Raw genomic sequence first — 24684 nt, forward strand, 5'->3', positions numbered from 1 at the left:
TGCAATTTACTCTGCTATGAGGTATGTGCAGTTACAATTTTTTCTAGAAATGGAAAATGCTAGAAAATGCTGCTGATACCGGATTAATGTAAGTTAAGCCTGAATACAGTGATTTAATAGCGACTGGTATCATGCTTATTCTCAGGGGTAATACCCTTATAAAATTGCAATATAAAACGTTTGCTGGCATGTTAATCGTTTTTCTCCAACATTGGTGTGTCCGGTCCACGGTGTCATCCTTACTTGTGGGATATCGCTTCCCCAACAGGAAATGGCAAAGAGTCCCAGCAAAGCTGGCCATATAGTCCCTCCTAGGCTCCGCCCACCCCAGTCATTCTCTTTGCCGTTGCACAGGCAACATCTCCATGGAGATGGTTAAGAGTTTTTTTGGTGATTAAATGTTGTTTTTTATTCTTCTATCAAGTGTTTGTTATTTTAAAATAGTGCTGGTATGTACTATTTACTCTGAAACAGAAAAGGATGAAGATTTCTGTTTGTGAGAGGAAGATGATTTTTAGCAGACAGTAACTAAAATCGATTGCTGTTTTCCACATAGGACTGTTGAGATGAAGTAACTTCAGTTGGGGGAAACAGTTAGCAGACTTTTCTACTTAAGGTATGACTAGCCATATTTCTAACAAGACCATGTGAATGCTGGAAGGCTGTCATTTCCCCTCATGGGGACCGGTAAGCCATTTTCTTAGTCAAACAAACAGAATAAAGGGCTTAATATGGGCTAAAAAACTGGTAGACATTTTTATGGGCTAAATCGATTGCTTTATTTGGGCATTTTATTCATGATTTAGCTGATCAATTCGCATTTATAAACTTGGGGAACGTTATTAAACGGCAGGCACTATGTTAGACACCTTTTCCAGTCAGGGGGCCTTCCTAGTTGTAGACTGAGCCTCATTTTCGCGCCATTACTGCGCAGTTGTTTTTTGAGAGCAGGGCATGCAGATGCATGTGTGAGGATCTGAAATTTGCTGGAAAAGCTTCTAGAAGGCGTCAATTGGTATCGTATTCCCCTCTGGGCTTGGTTAGGTCTCAGCAAAGGCTATAGCTGGGACTGTATAGGGGTTAAATTTGTAAACGGCTCCGGTTCCGTTATTTTAAGGGTTAAAGCTCTGAAATTTGGTGTGCAATACTCTTAATGCTTTAAGACACTGTGGTGAAATTTTGGTAATTTTTGAACAATTCCTTCATACTTTTTCACATATTCAGTAATAAAGTGTTTTCTGTTTAAATTTAAAGAGACAGTAACGGTTTTGTTTTAAAACGTTTTTTGTGCTTTATTGACAAGTTTAAGCCTGTTTAACATGTCTGTTGCCTTCGGATAAGCTATGTTCTATATGTATGAAAGCCAATGTGTCTCCCCATTTAAATTTATGTGATAATTGTGCCATATCGTCCAAACAAAGTAAGGACAGTACTGCCACAGATAATGAAATTGCCCAAGATGATTCCTCAGATGAGGGGAGGTAAACATGATACTACATCATCTCCTACTGTGTCTACACCAGTTTTGCCCACACAGGAGGCCCCTAGTACATCTAGCGCGCCAATGCTTATTACCATGCAACAATTAACGGCTGTAATGGATAACTCCATAGCAAATATTTTATCCAAAATGCCTACTTATCAGAGAAAGCGCGATTGCTCTGTTTTAAACACTGAAGAGCAGGAGGGCGCTGATGGTAATTGTTCTGTCATACCCTCACACCAATCTGTAGGGGCCATGAGGGAGGTTTTGTCAGATGGGGAAATTTCAGATTCAGGAAAAATTTCTCAACAAGCTGAACCTGATGTTGTGACATTTAAATTTAAATTAGAACATCTCCGCGCACTGCTTAAGGAGGTGTTATCTACTCTGGATGATTGTGACAACTTGGTCATTCCAGAGAAATTATGCAAGATGGACAAGTTCCTAGAGGTTCCGGTGCACCCCGACGCTTTTCCTATACCCAAGCGCGTGGCGGACATAGTAAATAAGGAGTGGGAAAAGCCCGGCATACCTTTTGTTCCCCCCCCCTATATTTAAGAAATGATTTCCTATGGTCGACCCAGAAAGGACTTATGGCAGACAGTCCCCTAAGGTCGAGGGGGCAGTTTCTACTCTAAACAAACGCACTACTATTCCTATCGAAGATAGTTGTTGCTTTCAAAGATCCTATGGATAAAAAATTGGAGGGTTTGCTTAAAAAGATTTTTTGTACAGCAAGGTTACCTTCTACAACCCATTTTGTGCATTGTTCCTGTCACTACAGGCAGCGTGGTTCTGGTTCGAGGAACTAGAAAACTCGCTTAGTAGAGAGACTCCATATGAGGAGGTTATGGACAGAGTTCACGCACTTAAGTTGGCTAACTCTTTAATTATAGATGGCGCTTTGCAATTAGACTAGATTAGCGGCGAAATATTCAGGGTTTGCTATCGTGGCACGCAGAGCGCTTTGGCTTAAAGTCTTGGTCAGCGGATGTTGTCATCCAAGACAAAATTGCTTAACATCCCTTTCAAAGGGTAAAACTCTATTTGGACCAGAATTGAAAGAGATTATTTCAGACATCACTGGGGAAAGGGCCACGCCCTTTCCACAAGATAGGCCTTTCAAGGCCTAAAAGAAGTCTAATTTTCGTTTCCTTCGCAATTTCAGGAACGGACCGGCTCTAATTCTGCATCCTCTCTAAGCAAGAGGGTAACTGCCATCACAACCCCAACCAGCCTGGAAACCGATGCAAGGCGTGGAACAAGGGTAAGCAGGCCAAGAAGCCTGCCGCTGCTAACAAAACAGCATGAAGGAGTAAGCCCCGATCCGGTGTCCAGGATCTAGTGGGGGGCAGACTCTCTTTCTTTGCTCAGGCTTGGGCAAGAGATGTTCAGGATCCCTGGGCGCTAGAATAGTTTCTCAGGTTATTCTCCTGGAATTCAGGGAACTACCCCCAAGGGGAAGGTTCCACATGTCTCACTTTCCTCAAACCAAATAAAGAGACAGGCGTTCTTTACATTGTGTAGAAGACTGCTAAAGATGGGAGTGATACACCCAGTTCCAATAAAGGAACAAGGAAATGGGATTTTATTCCAATCTGTTCGTAGTTCCCAAAAAAGAGGGAACTTTCAGACCAATTTTGGATTTGAAGATCCCTAAACAAATTTCTCAGGGGTACCATCGTTCAAGATGGTAACCATTCGAACGATTCTACCCACTATCCAGGAAAGTCAATTTATGACTACCGTGGATCTAAAGGATGCGTACCTACATATTCCTATCCACAAAGAACATCATCAGTTCCTAAGGTTCGCTTTTCTGGACAAGCATTACCAGTTTGTGGCCCTCCCATTCGGGTTAGCCACTGCTCCAAGGATTTTCACAAAGGTACTAGGGTCCCTTCTAGCGGTTCTAAGACCGAGGGGCATTGCAGTAGTACCTTACTTGGACGACATTCTAATACAAGCGTCGTCTCTGTCAAAAGCAAAGGCTCATACAGACATCGTTCTGGCCTTTCTCAGATCACACGGATGGAAGGTGAACATAGAAAAAGTTCTCTGTCTCCGTTGACAAGAGTTCCCTTCTTGGGAACAATAATAGATTCCTTAGAAATGAGGATTTTTCTGACAGAGTCAGAAAGTCAAAACTTCTAAGCACTTGTCAAGTTCTTCATTCTGTTCCTCGTCCTTCCATAGCGCAGTGCATGGAAGTAGTAGGGTTGATGGTTGCAGCAATGGACATAGTTCCTTTTGCACGAATTCATCTAAGACCATTACAACTGTGCATGCTCAAACAGTGGAATGGGGACTATACAGACTTGTCTCCAATGATTCAAGTAGATCAGAAAGACCAGAGATTCACTCCGTTGGTGGCTGACCTGGACCATCTGTCCCAGGGAATGAGCTTCCGCAGACCAGAGTGGGTCATTGTCACGACCCGACGCCAGTCTTAGTGGGCTGGGGCGCGGCTCTGGAATCCCTGAAAAGCTCAGGGACTATGGTCTCGGGAAGAGTCTCTTCTCCCGATAAACATTCTGGAACTGAGAGCAATATTCAATGCTCTCAGGGCTTGGCCTCAACTAGCAAAGGCCAGATTCATAAGGTTCCAATCAGACAACATGACGACCGTTCGTATATATCAATCATCAGGTGGGAACAAGGAGTTCCCTGGCGATGAAAGAAGTGACCAAAATAATTAAATGGGCCGAGGATCACTCCTGCCTACCTGTCTGCGATCCACATCCCAGGTGTGGAAAACTGGGAGGCGGATTTTCTGAGTCGTCAGACATTCCATCCGGGGGAGTGGGAACTCCATCCGGAGATCTTTGCCCAAATAACTCAATTATGGGGCATTCCAGACATGGATCTGATGGCGTCTCGTCAGAACTTCAAGGTTCCTTGCTACGGGTCCAGATCCAGGGATCCCAAGGGCGACTCTAGTAGATGCACTAGTAGCACCTTGGACCTTCAACCTAGCTTATGTATTTCCAACCGTTTCCTCTCATTACCAGGCTGTAGCCAGGATCAATCAGGAGAGGGCCTCGGTGATTTTGATAGCTCCTGCGTGGCCACGCAGGACTTGGTATGCAGACCTGGTGAATATGTCATCGGTTCCACCATGGAAGCTACCTTTGAGACAGGACCTTCTTGTTCAGGATCCATTCGAACATCCAAATCTGGTCTCCCTCCAGCTGACTGCTTGGAGATTGAACGCTTGATTCTATCGAAAGCGTGGGTTCTCAGATTCTGTGATAGATACTCTGGTTCAGGCCAGAAAACGGTAACTAGAAAGATTTTACCATAAAATATGGAAAAGATATATCTGTTGGTGTGAATCCAAAGGATTCCCATGGAAATAAGATAAAAATTCCTAAGATTCTCTCCTTTCTACAAAGAAGGTTTGGAGAAAGGATTATCTGCAAGTTCTCTAAAGGGACAGATCTCTGCTTTATCTGTCTTACTACACAAAAGACTGGCAGCTGTGCCAGATGTTCAAGCATTTGTTCAGGCTCTGGTTAGGATCAAGCCTGTTTACAGACCTTTGACTCCTCCTGGAGTCTAAATCTAGTTCTTTCAGTTCTTCAAGGGTTCCGTTTGAACCTTTACATTCCATAGATACTAAGTTTTGTTTTTGGTTGCAATTTCTTCCTGCTAGAAGAGTTCAGAGTTATCTGCTCTGCAGTGTTCTCCGCCCTATCTGGTGTTCCATGCAGATAAGGTGGTTTTGCGTACTAAACCTGGTTTTCTTCCTAAGGTTGTTTCTAACAAAATATTAACCAGGAGATAGTTGTACCTTCTTTATGTCCGAATCCAGTTTCAAAGAAGGAACGTTTGTTACACAATTTGGACGTAGTCCGTGCTCTAAAATTCTATCTAGAGGCTACAAAAGATTTCAGACAAACATCTTCCTTGTTTGTTGTTTATTCTGGTAAAAGGAGAGGTCAAAAAGCGACTTCTACCTCTCTTTCCTTTTGGCTTAAAAGCATCATCCGATTGGCTTATGAGACTGCCGGACGGCAGCCTCCTGAAAGAAACACAGCTCACTCCACTAGGGCTGTGGCTTCCACATGGGCCTTCAAGAACGAGGCTTCTGTTGATCAGATATGTAAGGCAGCGACTTGGTCTTCACTGCACACTTTTGCCAAATTTTACAAATTTTATACTTTTGCTTCTTCGGAGGCTATTTTTGGGAGAAAGGTTTTGCAAGCCGTGGTGCCTTCCGTTTAGGTAACCTGATTTGCTCCCTCCCTTCATCCGTGTCCTAAAGCTTTGGTATTGGTTCCCACAAGTAAGGATGACGCCGTGGACCGGACACACCAATGTTGGAGAAAACAGAATTTATGCTTACCTGATAAATTACTTTCTCCAACGGTGTGTCCGGTCCACGGCCCGCCCTGGTTTTTTAATCAGGTCTGATGAATTATTTTCTCTAACTACAGTCACCACGGTACCATATGGTTTCTCCTATATATTTCCTCCTGTCCGTCGGTCGAATGACTGGGGTGTGCGGAGCCTAGGAGGGACTATATGGCCAGCTTTGCTGGGACTCTTTGCCATTTCCTGTTGGGGAAGAGATATCCCACAGGTAAGGATGACGCCGTGGACCGGACACACCGTTGGAGAAAGTAATTTATCAGGTAAGCATAAATTCTGTTTTATATATGCCTTTGGTGATAAAACTTTATTGGGGCCTAGTTTTTTTCCACATGGCTGGCTTAAATTTTGCCTAGAAACCGTTTTCCTGAGGCTTTCCACTGTTGTAGATGAGTGGAGGGGCCTATTATTAGCGCTTTTTTTGCGCAGTTTAAAATTACAGACTGAGACATCCAGCTTCCCCTCAGAAGTCCCTTGAATGCTATAGGACATCTCTAAAGGGCTCAAAGGCCTTTCCAAAGTCGTTTATTGGGGAAGGTAGGGCCACAGCAGAGCTGTGGCAGTTGGTTGTGACTGTTAAAAAAACGTCTATATCGTTTTTTTTTATCCGTTTTTTGAACTAAGGTGGTTAATCATCCATTTGCAAGTGGGTGCAATGCTCTGTTATCTTAATTACATACACTGTAAAATTTTTGTTTGAATTACTGCCTTTTTTTCACTGTTTTTCAAAACTTTGACCAAAATTTGTTTCTCTTAAAGGCACAGTAACGTTTTTTTTATATTTGCTTGTTAACTTGATTTAAAGTGTTTTCCAAGCTTGCTAGTCTCATTGCTAGTCTGTACAAAACATGTCTGACATAGAGGAAACTCCTTGTTCATTATGTTTTAAAAGCATGGTGGAACCCCCTCTTAGAAATGGTGTACCAAATGTACTAATTTCAGTTTAAGCAATAAAGATCATATTTTGTCTTTAAAAAATTTATCACCAGAGGAATCTGACGAGGGGGAAGTTATGCCGACTAACTCTCCCCACGTGTCAGATCCTTTTGACTCCCGCTCAAGGGACTCACGCTCAAATGGCGCCAAGTACATCTAGGGCGCCCAATAGCGATTACTTACAAGACATGGCGGCAGTCATGGATAATACACTGTCAGCGGTATTAGCCATACTACCCTGAATTTAGAGGTAAAGCGAGATAGCTCTGGGGTTAGACGAAATGCAGAGCATACTGATGCTTTAAGAACCATGTCTGATACTGCCTCACAATATGCAGAAGCTGAGGAAGGAGAGCTTCAGTCTGTGGGTGATGTTTCTGACTCAGGAAAGATGCCTGATTCTGATATTTCTACATTTAAATTTAAGCTTGAACACCTCCGCGTGTTGCTCAGGGAGGTTTTAGCTGCTCTGAATGACTGTGATACAATTGCAGTGCCAGAGAAATTGTGTAGACTGGATAAATACTATGCAGTGCCGGTGTGTACTGATGTTTTTCCAATACCTAAAAGGTTTACAGAAATTATTAATAAGGAATGGGATAGACCAGGTGTGCTGTTCTCTCCCCCTCCTATTTTTAGAAAAATGTTTCCAATAGATGCCAACACACGGGACTTATGGCAGACAGTCCCTAAGGTGGAGGGAGCAGTTTCTACTCTAGCAAAGCGTACTACTATCCCTGTCGAGGACAGTTGTGCTTTTTCAGATCCAATGGATAAGAAATTAGAAGGTTACCTTAAGAAAATGTTTATTCAACAAGGTTTTATCCTACATGCCCCTTGCATCATTGCTCCTGTCACTGCTGCTGCGGCGTTCTGTGCTTGAGTCTCTGTAAGAGGCTTTACAGGTAGCGACTCTATTGGATGACATACTTGGCAAGCTTAGAGCACTTAAGCTAGCCAATTCTTTTGTTTCTGATGCCATTGTTCATTTGACTAAACTAACGGCTAAGAATTCTGGTTTTGCTATACAGGCGCGCAGGGCGCTATGGCTTAAATCATGGTCAGCTGACGTGACTTCAAAATCTAAGCTACTTAACATTCCCTTCAAGGGGCAGACCCTATCCGGACCTGGTTTGAAGGAGATTATTGCTGATATCACTGGAGGAAAAGGTCATGCCCTTCCTCAGAACAGGTCCAAATCAAGGGCCAAACAGTCTAATTTTCGTGCCTTTCGAAACTTTAAGGCAGGTGCGGAATCAACTTCCTCTAATGCAAAACAAGAGGGAACTTTTGCTCACTCCAAGACGGTCTGGAGACCAAACCAGACCTGGAACAAAGGAAATTATATCCCAGGGATATCTTCTGGACTTCAAAGCTTCCCCCCCAAAAACATAATTTATGCTTACCTGATAAATTTATTTCTCTTGTAGTGTATCCAGTCCACGGATCATCCATTACTTGTGGGATATTCTCCTTCCCAACAGGAAGTTGCAAGAGGATCACCCACAGCAGAGCTGCTATATAGCTCCTCCCCTCACTGCCATATCCAGTCATTCGACCGAAAACAAGCCGAGAAAGGAGAAACCATAGGGTGCAGTGGTGACTGTAGTTTAATTAAAATTTAGACCTGCCTGAAAAGGACAGGGCGGGCCGTGGACTGGATACACTACAAGAGAAATAAATTTATCAGGTAAGCATAAATTATGTTTTCTCTTGTTAAGGGTATCCAGTCCACGGATCATCCATTACTTGTGGGATACCAATACCAAAGCTAAAGTACACGGATGATGGGAGGGACAAGGCAGGAACTTAAACGGAAGGAACCACTGCCTGTAGAACCTTTCTCCCAAAAATAGCCTCCGAAGAAGCAAAAGTATAAAATTTGGAAAAAGTATGAAGGGAAGACCAAGTTGCAGCCTTGCAAATCTGTTCAACAGAGGCCTCATTTTTAAAGGCCTAGGTGGAAGCCACAGCTCTAGTAGAATGAGCTGTAATCCTTTCAGGAGGCTGCTGTCCAGTAGTCTCATAGGCTAAACGAATTATACTCCGAAGCCAAAAAGAAAGAGAGGTTGCCAAGGCCTTCTGACCTCTCCTCTGTCCCGAGTAAACAACAAACAGGTTAGATGTTTGGCGAAAATCTTTAGTAGCCTGTAAGTAAAACTTCAAGGCACGGACTACGTCAAGATTATGCAAAAGACGTTCCTTCTTTGAAGAAGGATTAGGACATAATGATGGAACAACAATGTACGCAGAACATCTTTATCTGAATGAAAGATCAGATAAGGAGAATCACAATGTAAGGCAGATAACTCCGAGACTCTTCGAGCCGAGGAAATAGCCATCAGAAAAAGAACTTTCCATGAAAGAAGTTTGATATCAATAGAATGAAGGGGTTCAAACGGAACCCCTTGAAGAACTTTAAGAACCAAGTTTAAGCTCCATGGAGGAGCAACAGGTTTAAACACAGGCTTAATTCTAACTAAAGCCTGACAAAATGCCTGAACGTCTGGAACTTCTGCCAGACGCTTGTGTAAAAAGAATAGACAGAGCAGAAATCTGTCCCTTTAAAGAACTAGCTGATAATCCTTTGTCCAAACCCTCTTGGAGGAAGGACAATATCCTAGGAATCCTAACCCTACTCCATGAGTAATTCTTGGATTCACACCAATGAAGATATTTACGCCATATCTTGTGGTAAATTTTCTTGGTGACAGGCTTTCGTGCCTGTATTAAGGTATCAATTACTGACTCGGAGAAGCCACGCTTTGATAGGATCAAGCGTTCAATCTCCATGCAGTCAGTCTCAGAGAAAGTAGATTCGGATGATTGAAAGGACCTTGTATTAGAAGGTCTTGTCTCAGAGGCAGAGTCCATGGTGGAAAGGATGACATGTCCACTAGGTCTGCATACCAGGTGCTATCAATATCACTGATGCTCTTTCCTGTTTGATTTTGGCAATCAGACGAGGGAGCAGAGGAAACGGTGGAAACACATAAGCCAGGTTGAAGAACCAAGGCGCTGCTAGAGCATCTATCAGTGCCACGTCTGGGTCCCTGGACCTGGATCCGTAACAAGGAAGCTTGGCGTTCTGGCGAGACGCCATGAGATCCAATTCTGGTTTGCCCCAACGGAGAACCAATTGAGCAAACACCTCCGGATGGAGTTCCCATTCCCCCGGATGAAAAGTCTGATGACTCCGCCTCCCAGTTCTCTATACCTAGGATATGGATCGCTGACAGGTGGCAAGAGTAAGTCTCTGCCCAGCGAATTATCTTGGAGACCTTGATGGTTGATGTAAGCCACAGTCGTGATGTTGTCCGACTGAAATCTGATGAACCTCAGTGTTGCTAGCTGAGGCCAAGCCAGAAGAGCACTGAATATTGCTCTTAACTCCAGAATATTTATAGGGAGGAGTTTCTCCTCCTGAGTCCAAGAACCCTGATCCTTCAGGGAGTTCCAGACTGCACCCCAACCTAGAAGGCTGGCATCTGTTGTTACAATTGTCCAATCTGGTCTGCGAAAGATCATACCCTTGGACAGATGGGCCCGAGATAACCACCAGAGAAGAGAATCTCTGGTTTCCTGATCCAGATTTAGTAGAGGGGACAAATCTGTGTAATCCCCATTCCACTTACTGAGCATGCATAATTGCAGCGGTCTGAGATGCAGGCGCGCGAATGGCACTATGTCCATCGCCGCTACCATTAAGCCGATTACTTCCATGCACCATGCACCGTGGGGTGCGGAATGGAGTGAAGAACACGGCAAGCATTTAGAAGTTTTGATAACCTGGACTCCGTCAGGTAAATTTTCATTTCTACAGAATCTATTAGAGTCCCTAGGAAGGAAACCCTCGTGAGAGTAGATAGAGAACTCTTTTCTTCGTTCACTTTCCACCCATGCGACCTCAGGAATGCCAGGACTATCTCTGTATGAGATTTGGCAATTTGAAAGCTTGACGCCTGTATCAGGATATCGTCCAGGTAAGGAGCCACCGCTATGCCTCGCGGTCTTAGGACCGCCAGAAGTGAGCCCAGAACCTTTGTAAAAATTCTTGGGGCTGTAGCCAACCCGAATGGAAGAGCTACAAATTGGTAATGCCTGTCTAGAAAGGCAAACCTCAGGAACTGATGATCATTCTTGTGAATCGGAATGTGAAGGTAGGCATCCTTTAAGTCCACTGTGGTCATGTACTGACCCTCTTGGATCATGGGTAAAATGGTTCGAATAGTTTCCATCTTGAATGACGGACCTCTGAGGAATTTGTTTTAGGATCTTTAAATCCAAAAAGTTGGTCTGAAGGTTCCCTCTTTTTTGGGAACCACAAACAGATTTGAATAAAACCCCTGTCCTTGTTCCGTCCGCGGAACTGGATGGATCACTCCCATTACAAAGGAGATCTTGTACGCAGCTTAGGAATGCCTCTTCCTTTATCTGGTTTGCAGATAATCTTGAAAGGTAAATCTCCCTTGTGGAGGAGAAGCTTTGAAGTCCAGAAGATATCCCTGAGATATGATCTCCAACGCCCAGGGATCCTGAACGAAAGAGAGAGAGTCTGCCCCCTACTAGATCCGTTGTCGGATAGGGGGCCGCTCCTTCATGCTGTCTTAGAGGCAGCAGCAGGCTTTCTGGCCTGCTTGCCCTTGTTCCAGGACTGGGTAGGTTTCCAGGCCTGCTTGGATTGAGCAAAAGTTCCTCTTGTTTTGAAGCAGAGGAAGTTGATGCTGCACCTGCCTTGAAATTTCGAAGGCACGAAAATTAGACTGTTTGGCCTTTGATTTGGCCCTGTCCTGAGGAAGGGTATGACCCTTACCTCCAGTAATGTCAGCATAATTTCTCTCAAACCAGGCCCGAATAAGGTCCTGCCCCTTGAAAGGAATGTTGAGTAATTTAGACTTTGAAGTCACATCAGCTGACCAGGATTTGAGCCATAGCGCCCTACGCGCCTGGATGGCGAATCCGGAATTCTAGCCGTTAGTTTTAGTTAAATGAACAATGGCATCAGAAACCAAATGAGTTAGCTAGCTTAAGAGTTCTAAAGCTTGTCAACAATTTCAGTCAATGGAGCTGTATGGATGGCCTCTTCCAGGGGCCTCAAACCAGAATGCCGCCCGCAGCAGTGACAGGCGCAATGCATGCAAGGGGCTGTAAAATAAAACCTTGTTGAATAAACATTTTCTTAAGATAACCCTCTAATTTTTATCCATTGGATCTGAAAAAGCACAACTGTCCTCAACCGGGATAGTAGTACGCTTTGCTAAAGGTAAAACTGCTCCCTCCACCTTAGGGACAGTCTGCCATAAGTCCGTGTAGTGGCATCTATTGGAAACATTTTTCTAAATATAGGAGGTGGGGAAAAGGGCACACCGGGCCCTATCCCACTCCTTACTAATAATTTCTGTAAGCCTTTTAGGTATTGGAAAAACATCAGTACTCACCGGCACTGCATAGTATTTATCCAGCCTACACAATTTCTCTGGCACTGCAATTGTAGTCACAGTCATTCAGAGCAGCTAATACCTCCCCAAGCAATACACAGAGGTTCTCAAGCTTAAATTTAAAATTAGAAATCTCTGAATCAAGTCTCCCCGATTCAGAGACGTCATCCACAGACTGAAGCTCTCCGTCCTCAGGTTCTGCATATTGTGACCGCAGTATCAGACATGGCTCTTACAGGCATCTACACGCTCTGTAATCTCGTCTAACCCAGAGCTATCGCGCTAGGCCTCTCAATTCAGGCAATCTGGATAATACCTCTGACAGGGTATTATAAGTAATCGCTATGGGCGTCCCTGATGTACTTGGCGCCATATTAGCATGCGTCCCTTGAGCGGGAGGCGAAGGGTCCGACACGTGGGGAGAGTTAGTCGGCATAACTTCCCCCTCGACAGACCCCTCTGGTGACAATTCTTTTATAGATAAGACTGATCTTTACTGTTTAAGGTGAAATCAATACATTTAGTACACATTCTCCTATGGGGCTCCACCATGGCTTTTAAACATAATGAACAAGCATCCTCTGTTTCAGACATGTTTTGTACAGACTAGCAATGAGACTAGCAAGCTTGGAAAACACTTTAAATGCAAGTTAACAAGCAATATAAAAAAATGTTACCTGTGCCTTTAAGAGAAACAAATTTTGACAAAAATTTGAAATAACAGTGAAAAAAGGCAGTTACACTAACAAAATTTTTACAGTGTATGTAACAAGTCAGCAGAGCATTGCACCCACTTGCAAATGGATGATTAACCCCTTAATAACAAAAAACAGAATAATAAATGACAAAAACGTTTTTTAAACACAGTCACAACAACTGCCACAGTCTACTGTGGATTGTTACCCTCCTCAAACACGACTTTGAAGCCTTTTGAGCCCTTCAGAGATGTCATGTATCATGCAGAGGGAAGCTGAAATGTCCTTGTCAGTATTTTTATCTGCACAGAAAAGCACTTAAATAGGCCCTTCCCACTCATATTGCAACAGTGGAAAGCTTCATGAAACTGTTTCTAGGCAAAAATCAAGCCAGCCATGTGGAAAAAAAACTAGGCCCCAATAAGTTTTGTCACCAAACATATATAAAAACGATTAACATGCCAGCAAACGTTTTATATTACACTTTTATAAGAGTATGTATCTCTGTTAATAAGGCCTTTTACCAGTCGCTATCACTGCATTTAAGGCTTAACTTACATTAATCCGGTATCAGCAGCATTTTTCTAGCAAATTCCATCCCTAAAATATATTAACTGCACATACCTTATGCAGGAAAACCTGCACGCCATTCCCCCTCTGAAGTTACTCACTCCTCAGAATATGTGGAGAACGGCAGTGGATCTTAGTTACTTCTGCTAAGATCATAGAAATCACAGGCAGATTCTTCTTCTAATGCTGCCTGAGATGAAACAGTACACTCCGGTACCATTTAAAAATAACAAACTTTTGATTGAAGTTAAAAAACTAACTATAATACACCACTCTCCTCTTACTACTCCATCTTTGTTGAGAGTTGCAAGAGGATGACTGGATATGGCAGTGAGGGGAGGAGCTATATAGCAGCTCTGCTGTGGGTGATCCTCTTGCAACTTCCTATTGGGAAGGAGAAATATCCCACAAGTAATGGATGATCCGTGGACTGGATACACTTAAGAGAAAGGGAGATTTCACCTTTCACAATTATCTGCAAACAGATAAAGAGAGAGGCATTCTTACACTGTGTAACGAGACCTCCTAGTTATGGGAGTGATCCATCCAGTTCCAAAGAGGAACAGGGACAGGGTTTTTTACTCAAATCTGTTTGTGGCTCCCAAAAAAGAGGGAACCTTCAGACCAATTTTGGATCCAAAGATCTTAAACAAATTCCTCAGAGTTCCATCATTCAAGATGGAATCTATTCGTACCATCCTACCTATGATCCAGGAGGGTCAAAAATATGACTACAGTGGATTATAAAGGATGCTTATCTTCAAATTCCGATACACAAAGATCATCATCGGTTTTCTCAGGTTTGCCTTTCTAGACAGGTATTTACAGTTTGTAGCTCTTCCCTTTGGATTAGCTACAGCCCCAAGAATCTTTACAAAGGTTCTGGGGTCGCTTCTGGCGGTCCTAAGGCCGCGGGGCATAGCAGTGGCTCCTTATTTAGACGACATCCTGATACAGGTGTCAAACTTCCAAATTGCCAAGTCTCATACGGACGTAGTACTGGCATTTCTGAGATCACATGGGTGGAAAGGTGAACAAGGAAAAGATTCTCTATCCCCACTCACAAGAGTTTCTTCCTAGTGACTCTGATGATTCTGTAGAAATGAAAATTTTCCTGACGGAGTCCAGGTTATCAAAGGCTTCTAAATTCCTGCCGTGTTTCTTCATTCCATTCCGTGCCCTTCGGTGGCTCAGAGCATGGAAGTAATCGGCTTAATGGTAGCGGCAATGGAAATAGTGCCGTTTGCACGCTTACATCTCAGACCGCTGAGGTCTGAAACTATGCATGCTCAGTCAGTGGAACGGGGATTACACAGTTTTGTCCCCTCTACAAAATCTGGATCAAGAGACCAGGGATTCTCTTCTCTGGTGGCTATCTCGGGTCCATCTGTCCAAAGGTATGACCTTTCGCAGGCCAGATTGGACAATTGTAACAACAGATGCTAGCCTTCTAGGTTGGGTGCAGTCTGGAACTCCCTGAAGGCTTAGGGATTGTGGACTCAGGAGGAGACACTCCTTCCAATAAATATTCTGGAACTGGAGAGCGAGATTCAATGCTCTTCAGGCTTGGCCTCAGTTAGCAACTCTGAGGTACATTAGATTTCAGTCGGACAACATCACGACTGTGGCTTACATCAACCATCAAGGGGGAACAAGAAGTTCCCTAGCGATGTTTAGAAGTCTCAAAGATAATTCGCTGGGCAGAGACTCACTCTTGCCACCTAATCAGCTATCCATATCCCAGGTGTAGAGAACTGGGAGGCGGATTTTCTAAGTCATCAGACTTTCATCCGGGAGAGTGGGAACTTCCATCCGGAGGTGTTTGCACAATTGATTCATCGATGGGGCAAACCAGAACTGGATCTCATTGGCGTCTCGCCAGAACGCCAATCTTCCTTGTTACGGATCCAGGTCCAGGATCCCAAGGCGACGCTGATAGATGCTCTAGCAGCGCCCTGGTCTTTCAAACTGGCTTATGCGTTTTCCACCGTTTCCTCTGCTCCCTCGACTGATTGCCAAGGTCAAGCAGGAGAGAGCATCAGTGATTTTGATAGCGCCGTGCGTGGCCACGCAGGACCTGGTATGCAGATCTGGTGGACATGTCATCCTTTCCACCATGGACTCTGCCTCTGAGACAGGACCTTCTACGTCAGGGTCCTTTCAACCATCCAAATCTAATTTCTCTGAGACTGACTGCCTGGAGATTGAACGCGTTGATTTTATCAAAGCGTGGCTTCTCCGAGGTCAGTCATTGATACCCTAATACAGGCACGAAAGCCTGTCACCAGGAAAATTTACCATAAGATATGGCGTAAATATCTTTATTGGTGTGAATCCAAGGGTTACTCATGAGTAGTAAGGTCAGGATTCCCAGGATATTATCTTTTCTCCAAGATTGGTTTGAAAAAGGATTGTCAGCTAGTTCCTTAAAGGGACAGATTTCTGCTCTGTCTATTCTTTTGCACAAGCGTCTGGCAGATGTTCCAGACGTTTCAGGCATTTTGTCAGGCTTTGGTTAGAATCAAGCCTGTGTTTAAACCTGTTGCTCCCCCATGGAGCTTAAATTTGGTTCTTAAGGTTCTTCAAGGAGTTCCATAGATATCAAACTTTTATCTTGAAAGTTCATTTTTTGGTAGCTATTTCCTCGGCTCTTAGAGTCTCCGAGTTATCTGCTTTACAATGTGATTCTCCTTATCTGATCTTTCATACGTACCAAACCTGGGTTTTTACCTAAGGTGGTATCTAACAAGAATATCAATCAAGAGATTGTTTGTTCCATCCTTGTGTCCTAATCCTTCTTCAAAGAAGGAACGCTATTACACAATCTGGACGTGGTTTCGTGCTTTAAAGTTTTACTTACAAGCTACTAAAGATTTTCGGTCAAACATCTGCTTTGGTTTGTTGTCTACCTCTGGAGCAGAGGAGAGGTTAAAAAGGCTTCGGCAACCTCTCTTTCTTTTTGGCTAAGAAGCATAATCCGCTTAGCCTATAGACTGCTGGCCAGCACCGCTCTGAAAGGATTACAGCTCATTCTACTAGAGCTGTGGCTTCCACTTGGGCCTTTAAAATGAGGCTTCTGTTGAACAGATTTGCAAGGCGGCGACTTGGTCTTTGCTTCATACTTTTTCAAAATTCTACAAATTTGATACTTTTGCTTCTTCGGAGGCTATTTTTGGGAGAAAGGTTTTACAGGCAGTGGTACCTTCCGTTTAAGTACCTGCCTTGACCCTCCCTTCATCCGTGTACTTTAGCTTTGGTATTGGTATCCCACAAGTAATGGATGATCCGTGGACTGGATACACCTTACAAGAGAAAACACAATTTATGCTTACCTGATAAATTTATTTCTCTTGTGGTGTATCCAGTCCACGGCCCGCCCTGTCATTTTAAGGCAGGTATTTTTTTCATTTAAACTACAGTCACCACTGCACCTTATGGTTTCTCCTTTCTCTGCGTGTTTTCGGTCGAATGACTGGATATGGCAGTTAGGGGAGGAGCTATATAACAGCTCTGCTGTGGGTGTCCTCTTGCTACTTCCTATTGGGAATGAGAATATCCCACAAGTAATGGATGATCCGTGGACTGGATACACCACAAGAGAAATAAATTTATCAGGGTAAGCATAAATTGTGTTTTTTTTTGCATCAAGATTGTTCTTCTAAAGATAACTTTCTTATAGGGGGCATGTTTTCTTAAAATTATTATTTTTTTTTTATATATTTATTGAAGCTACAGCAGTAGGCAAAACCCAAACTTAATTTAATATATTATATATATATATATAATTATATATATATATATATATATATATATATATATATATATATATATATATATATATATAACCATCAGGTGTATCAACACCCTTATTTCAATTTTTAAACAATTTTTTTTTTTTATATATTTAAGCTACAAAAGCAGCAATAGTGTATTTGAACAATCTGTTTTCTATATATTTAAATTATGCTACTGGTATAGTATAAACCCAGGGATCTACTATTCTATATTTATAGGTTAAAGGGACACTGAACCCAAATTTGTTCTTTCGTCATTCAGATAGAGCATGCAATTTTAGGCAACTTTCTAATTTACTCCTATTATCAAATTTTCTTCATTCTCTTGCTATCTTTATGTGAAAAGCAAGAATGTAAGGTTTAGATGCCGGCCCATTTTGGGTAAACTATACCTGGGTTGTTCTTGCTGATTGGTGGATATAATTCACCCTAACAATAAACAAGTGCTCTCCATGGTTCGAACCAAAAAATTCTGGCTCCTTAGCTTAGATGTCTTCTTTTTTAAATAAAGATAGCAGAGAACAAAGAAAAAATTGATAATAGGAGTAGAATTAGAAAGTTGCTTAAAATTTAATTGCTCTATCTGAATCACGAAAGAAAAATTTTGGGTTCAGGTGTCCCTTTAATATACAGGTGTACAAACACCCTATTTTGGTCACACGAATTTAATAGGTTTATAGATTGAACCTACAGGTGTAAAGACACCCTTATTTGAATGGACTGCTGTCCTAAATATATTGAAAATATGTTATTTCTAATAAAGCTACAGGATATATATATAAAGCTTCGAAAGTAGCAAAAATGTATTATGAAAACTGCTTTAATGTATTTTACAATATTTCTACAGGTGTAGTGACTGCCTTTTTTTAACTGTCCCTATATATATTCATAACCCTTTTTGTCAAAACTTATTGAAAATGTATATATATATATATATAATAAATATATATATATATATATAGTATATATTTATATATATAATTATACACATATATATAGTGAGCAATGTTATAGGACAGGATCCGAGTGTCAATCCACAATATCCCAAACAATGGTAGCCCGAACAAGAGATTAGAAATGTCACCATTTAATTGTTAAAAAAGCATAACGTTTCGGCCCCACAAAAGAGCCTTGGTCACATGCAGCGAGTCGTAACAGACAGGCATAAAATATACACAGCAATACCCCCACCCACATTCTGGTACGTTACACGAAACCGTTAACAAATTTAAATAAAAACACAGGCTAAATGGCATTACTAGCCATCCCGATCATAGACTGCCGCTCGTAACCAAGGCGACCATGGTGGTAAACAGCACGCAAGCCCATGCGCATGTATGCATATTGACAGTCATCACGCCTGCCGTTTGGTTGTCATGGAAACCCTAAAGCTAGAATAATACAACGTCGTCTAGCCAATAGATTAGTATAAGGTGCCTGTTGCCATTAGAACAATGTCTCTAATCACCAACAGGTGATAGCAGCAAACAGCCATATGTTATTGTGCCCGAATAAACGGATCCGCTGAGTGTAAACAATGTAACCATTGGCAACAGGTACAACTACCCTGCTGTGTAAACAAACGTACCAGATCCTAATAAAACCTAAACATTAAAAACATATACTAGCAGGAATACAGATAGAGACATAACCTAGTGTACATCATAAGCGATAAGCTCAGAAATAGCTATATATCATTAGACAAACGAGTCAAAAGGCTAGGTTATACATGTTACATCAATATCTTATATCCTCGTATATTAGCTAGTGCAAACTAGCAAACACTAACAACAGTGTGCTCAGAGAGATGGTAGAAGCTCATAAGTCAGATGAGAGGAAGCCCACAGTCATTTGTAAAAGCAGCTATAATCAATCATCACATTCAGGCCTCTGGGAGTGATAGTGTCCAAGCAATGAATCCAACGTGACTCCATCTTCAATAGGGGCCCTAGCTCAGTCGCCCCCCCCCCCCCCCCACCGTTCTGGATTTAGGGATGTGATCAATGGATATTGTTCTCAAGGCAGAAATGGGATGTCCCGCTTGTTGAAAGTGGCGTGCCACCGGTTGATCAGAAGACCCTTTTTCAAGAGCCAACCTAATAGCTGTTTTGTAGTTAGCCAACCTCTCTCTAAAAGAGGTAATAGTTTTGCCCTCATAATACATGGAACATGAACAAATATGACATAAATGACATGATCCGAAGTGCAAGTCAAACGGTGACGGTATACTGAAGGTCTTGTTAGTGTGAGGGTGGTGGAACTTGTTGCCACATCTATAGCACCCCTTTTTTCCTTGGGGTAACCAGGTTTGACTCTGATAGCTTGTGATGGGATCAGTCCTACCAATAAATCCTTCAGATTCTGTGCCCTCTTGTAAACCAATCTCGGAGGTGGCATGTTGAGAAACGTTAGAGAGGTATCAGTGGATACAATAGGCCAATGTTGGTTTAATTGCTTTCTAGACATATGTGATGCTTGTGTGAATGTGGTAATGAAATTCAACTGCTGGTCAGCCGGCTTCAGTGGTTTAATACAAGTGATTGCTGGCTAAGTGAGGTTGCTTTCTCACATTGTTCGTATTAACGGTTTCTGAAAGCCTCTGTCGATTAATTTTCTTGAGCCATTACATCAAGTTGTTGCTCTTGTGAGGCCTCCTTGGTGTTGTTGCATACAACACCGCAGGAGCTGACAGGAGCTAACCCTTTATTAAAAAAAATATTGTGATAACTATTGTAGTTGAAGGTAGGGACTTTTTGTCAGTGGATTTGTTATAGAGTGTGGTGTGTAGTCTCAGACCAGAACATGTCACATTCTATAGATCTCCAAGTTTAGAAAATGTATCCTTCATATGTAGTGTCCATCTTGAACCGTACAGTAGAATTCAGGGCATTTAAATGATGAACCATAACATCAAATGATTCACTATCACCCCTCCATACTAGGAACACATCGTCTATGTAGTGCCGATAGAACCTGATGGAGCTCTGGTCAGTTGTCAGAATATGTTCATGTTCATACATGGACATATAAATGTTGGTGTAAAATGGGGCCATATTAGACCCTATATGCCGTGCCAAGTATTTGCAGATAAAAAACATTCTCAAAACGAAAATAATTTTTAACTAAACAGAGCTCCAACAGGTCTAAAAGGGAACTCAATAGGTGGTCCACTGAGTGGGGATTACAGATAGAATTCTCTTGTCCATCTCCACCCCATGTGCATGTAGGAATGATAAGTATATAGATTTATGACAGCCATAGTGACCAGGATGTCGTAGGTCGAATGTCGACCATCTGGCCCGAAAGGTGTATAAGTCAGAAGAATCTCTTAGATAAGAAGCAGTGGATTTGACCACGGGTTGGAGGGAAGTAATCTATGTATTCCGCAAGGGTTGGAAACAGTGAACCCCTCGCTAAAACAATAGGACGACACCGGCGGGTTAGACAAACTCTTATGTTTTTCTGTAACAGGTATAGGATAGGACTGATAGGATTGTCAACTTTCAAAAACCTGTAAGTGTCCTCATCAGTAAACCTAGCATCCAAAGCCGTACACAAGAGTTTGTCAACCTGTTGTTTTAAATACAGTAGTCGGGTTAAAACGTTAATTTGTGGTAGGTGAGTCCGATCATCCAGGTTGTCTCAGTGCCTCCAACCGATACATGGAATAATCCAACACCACAATGGCCCCGCCCTTGTCAGCTTGTCTAAATCGCAAATGAGCTATCTTCAGTAAGGGGTTTTCAAAGCTCTTCTCTGGTGGTGTAAGATTAATCCCACGAATCAGTTGTCGAAACATCACTTGTACCAATATATGTGTTAACCATGCGTGTAAATGTTTTAATAGTAGAATGAGTGTTGGTTGGTTCAAAGGAACTCTTGCCCTTCAAGGGTTTAGGTTCGTATTCAGCAGTATTTTTAAAGAAATCCTTCCGTTTCAATTGACGCTGAAAGCGATGCAAGTCAACCCGTAGGTCAAATAGATCACTTTTGGGGGTAGGGATGAAAGACAATTCTTTATTGAGTAGTGAATAATCATATACAGAGAGTGTACGTGAACTCAAATTATATACTATTGTTTCTGTTTGCGTGTTACTCCTTTTTTGGTGTTTCCACCCACCCCTCCTATAGTGTCTGTGTCCGAACCCATGGGTAAAGGGGGTCTCTGTGAGGATCTAGTGATAAAACCACTATTGGTTGTACTTTTTATTCTTGAATGTTAACAATTCCTGTTTGTATTTGGAGACCTGAGTGGACAATTTATTTAGCCAATCTGTGTTAGCATCACTACTTAGTACATGTAGTAATTTATCTTTGATCTGTTTGATATCATTTCTCACAAGAATCTTTAATCTAGACACTTCCTCTATTACTAAAAGCATTAAATCATGGGAACATTTATTTAAAATCCCACACCACCGTCTACAGAAATCCATACTAGTCCTACCCAAGGTGGGAATATTTTTTACCCTAAAGCCACGTGGAATAAATTTATCTTTATGATATTTAGAAAGATAAACAGCGTGTAGGTAATAGTCTACTTCTTTTTTTTCCAAATGTAATAATTTGTGATAAATGTTAAGGGGAGTCTCACCTTTTGTCTCCTCCAGCTCCTGCATGTCAGCTTCGCACCTGATGCGTAATGCTTCATCATCAGTAAATGCAAAGTCTTCAATCTCCCCATAGGGGTAATCCTGAGACAAAGGAATGGACAAAGCTTCTGTAGTCATGTCCCTGTTAAATAGCACACTGTGAGATAAATAAACAAACAAATAAATATCCATAGGTATCCTCACTGAGATGTATTCTGTGCCCAAAATTACGAAGTAGTCACAAATAGGAGCCTATCAAAATCCCCAAATGAAGGTCCAAAAAGAACCATGTGGGTGCACGATCCAAAGGAATCAACAAATATGTACAACAGATCAGCACTTACCAGCAATCACAACCACTCTGTGCTCGGCCAATATGAATCCAAATAGTAGGCAATGTTATAGGACAGGATCCGGTGTCAATCCACAATATCCCAAACAATGGAAGCCAGCACAAGAGATTAGAAATATCACCATTTAATTGTTACAAAAGCATAACATTTCGGCCACACAAAAGAGCCTTGGTCACATGCAGCAAGTTGTAACAGACGGGCATAAAATATAACACCGCAAGAGTGCCTTAAATACCCCCACCCACAATTCTGGTACTTTACACAAAAATGCCAACAAATTTAAATAAAACACAGCTGAATGGCATTACTAGCCATCCCAATCATAGACTGCCGCTCGTAACCAAGGCGAGCATGTGGTAAACATAACGCAAGCCCATGCGCGTGTATGCATATTGACGTCATCACGCCTGCCGTTGGTTGTCATGGAAACCCTAAAGCTAGAATAATACGTTGTCGTCTAGCAAATCAGAGATGGGCCACCAGCCCAACCAATATAAATAAGGATAGTAACCATGGTAACCACAAAGGAACCAGATAACCACTAATGCACCTTAGAGAGGAGCAGTAACTCAATCAGCAAACAGCCATATGTTATTTGTGGGCCGAAACGTTATGCTTTTTTAAAAATTAAATGGTGATATTTCTAATCTCTTGTGCTGGCTACTATTGTTTGGGATATTGTGGATTGACACCGGATCCTGTCCTATAACATTGCTCACTATTTGGATTCATATTGGCAGAGCACAGAGTGGTTGTGATTGCTGGTGAGTGCAGATCTGTTGTACATATTTGTTGATTCCTTTGGATCGTGCACCCACTGGGTTCTTTTTGGACCTTCATTTGGGGATCTGGATAGACTCCTATTTGTGACTACTTTGTAATTTTGGGCACAGAATACATCTCAGTGAGGATACCTACGGATATTCCTTTGGTTGCTTATTTATCTCACAGTGTGCTTTTTAACAGGGACATGACTACAGAAGCTTTGTCCATTCCTTTGTCTCAGGATGACCCCTATGGGGAGATTGAAGACTTTGCATTTACTGATGATGATGCATTACGCATCAGGTGCGAAGCTGACATGCAGGAGCTGGAGGAGACAAAAGGTGAGACTCTCCTTAACGTTTATCACAAATTATTACATTTAGAAAAAAAGAAGTAAACTATTGCCTACACGCTGTTTATCTTTCTAAATATTATAAAGATACATTTATCCCACGTGGCTTTAGGGTAAAAAATATTCCCACCTTGGATAGGACTAGTATGGATTTCTTTAGACGGTGGTGTGGGATTTAAAATAAATGTTCCCATGATTTAATGCTTTTGGTAATAGAGGAAGTGTCTAGATTAAAGATTATTGTGAGAAATGATATCACACAGATCAAAGATAAATTACTACATGTACTAAGTAGTGATGATGACATAGATTGGCTAAATAAATTGGCCACTCAGGTCTCCAAATACATACAGGAATTGTTAACATTCAAGAATAAAAAGTACAACACAGTGGAAAATGACTACAGGGACAGGAAGGTGTATAGATGGCTGTATGGTAAAGGTGAGACACCCTACCAGAGGAATGGTACATTTAACAAGAACAAACGAGTACACTATTGATAGTAGCGGTGGTGAGTCCTCAGGGAGTGAATTGGCCAGTACCACAAAGAAAGCAACAACTAATAGTGGTGTTATCACTAGATCCTCACAGAGACCCCCTTTACCCGTGGGTTCGGACACAGACACTATAGGAGGGGTGGGAGGAAACAGCAAAAAAGGAGTAACATGCAAACAGAAACAATAGTATATAATTTGAGTTCACATACACTCTCTGTGGATAAATATTCACTACTCAATAAAGGATTGTCTTTCATGCCTACCCCCAAAAGTGATCTATTTGACCGACGGGTTGACTTGCATCGCTTTAATTGAAAATGAAGGATTTCGTTAAAAATACTGCTGAATACAAACCTAAACCCTTTAAGGGCAAGAGATCCTTTGAACCAAGCAATACTCATTCTACTATTAAAACATTTACACGCATGGTTAACACTGATATTGGTACAAGTGATATTTCGACAACTGGTTCGTGGGATAATCTTACACCACCAGAGAAGAGCTTTGAAAACCCTTACTGAAGATAGCTCAATTGCGATTAGACAAGCTGCCAAGGGCATGTATCGGTTGGAGGCACTGAGACAACTGGATGATGGACTCACCTACCACAAATTAACGTTTAACCCGACTACTGTATTTAAACAACAGGTTGACAAACTCTTGTGTATGGCTTTGGATGCTAGGTTTACTGATGAGGACACTTACAGATTTTTGAAGGTTGACAATCCTATCAGTCCTATCCTATACCTTTTACCGAAAATACATAAATTTGTCTAATCTGCCGGGTCGTCCTATTGTTTCAGCGAGGGGTTCACTGTTCCAACCCCTTGCGGAA

At 42.0% G+C, this 24684-nt stretch overlaps 1 protein-coding gene across 1 annotated transcript in view; it reads right to left on the reverse strand.

Moving 5' to 3' along the window:
* The window catches only part of LOC128661553 (CLIP-associating protein 2-like), an 898219-nt gene that overhangs the window by 117169 nt on the left and 756366 nt on the right, over window positions 1-24684 (reverse strand). The window contains exons 24-25 of the mRNA XM_053715796.1: window positions 21885-22039; window positions 21589-21662 (exon numbers count right to left, since the gene is read on the reverse strand). Coding sequence (XP_053571771.1) covers window positions 21589-21662; window positions 21885-22039 — 229 coding nt within the window. The remainder of the gene's footprint in view (window positions 1-21588; window positions 21663-21884; window positions 22040-24684) is intronic.

This window comes from Bombina bombina, chromosome 5, assembly GCF_027579735.1.
Source record: "Bombina bombina isolate aBomBom1 chromosome 5, aBomBom1.pri, whole genome shotgun sequence".
NCBI lineage: Eukaryota > Metazoa > Chordata > Amphibia > Anura > Bombinatoridae > Bombina > Bombina bombina.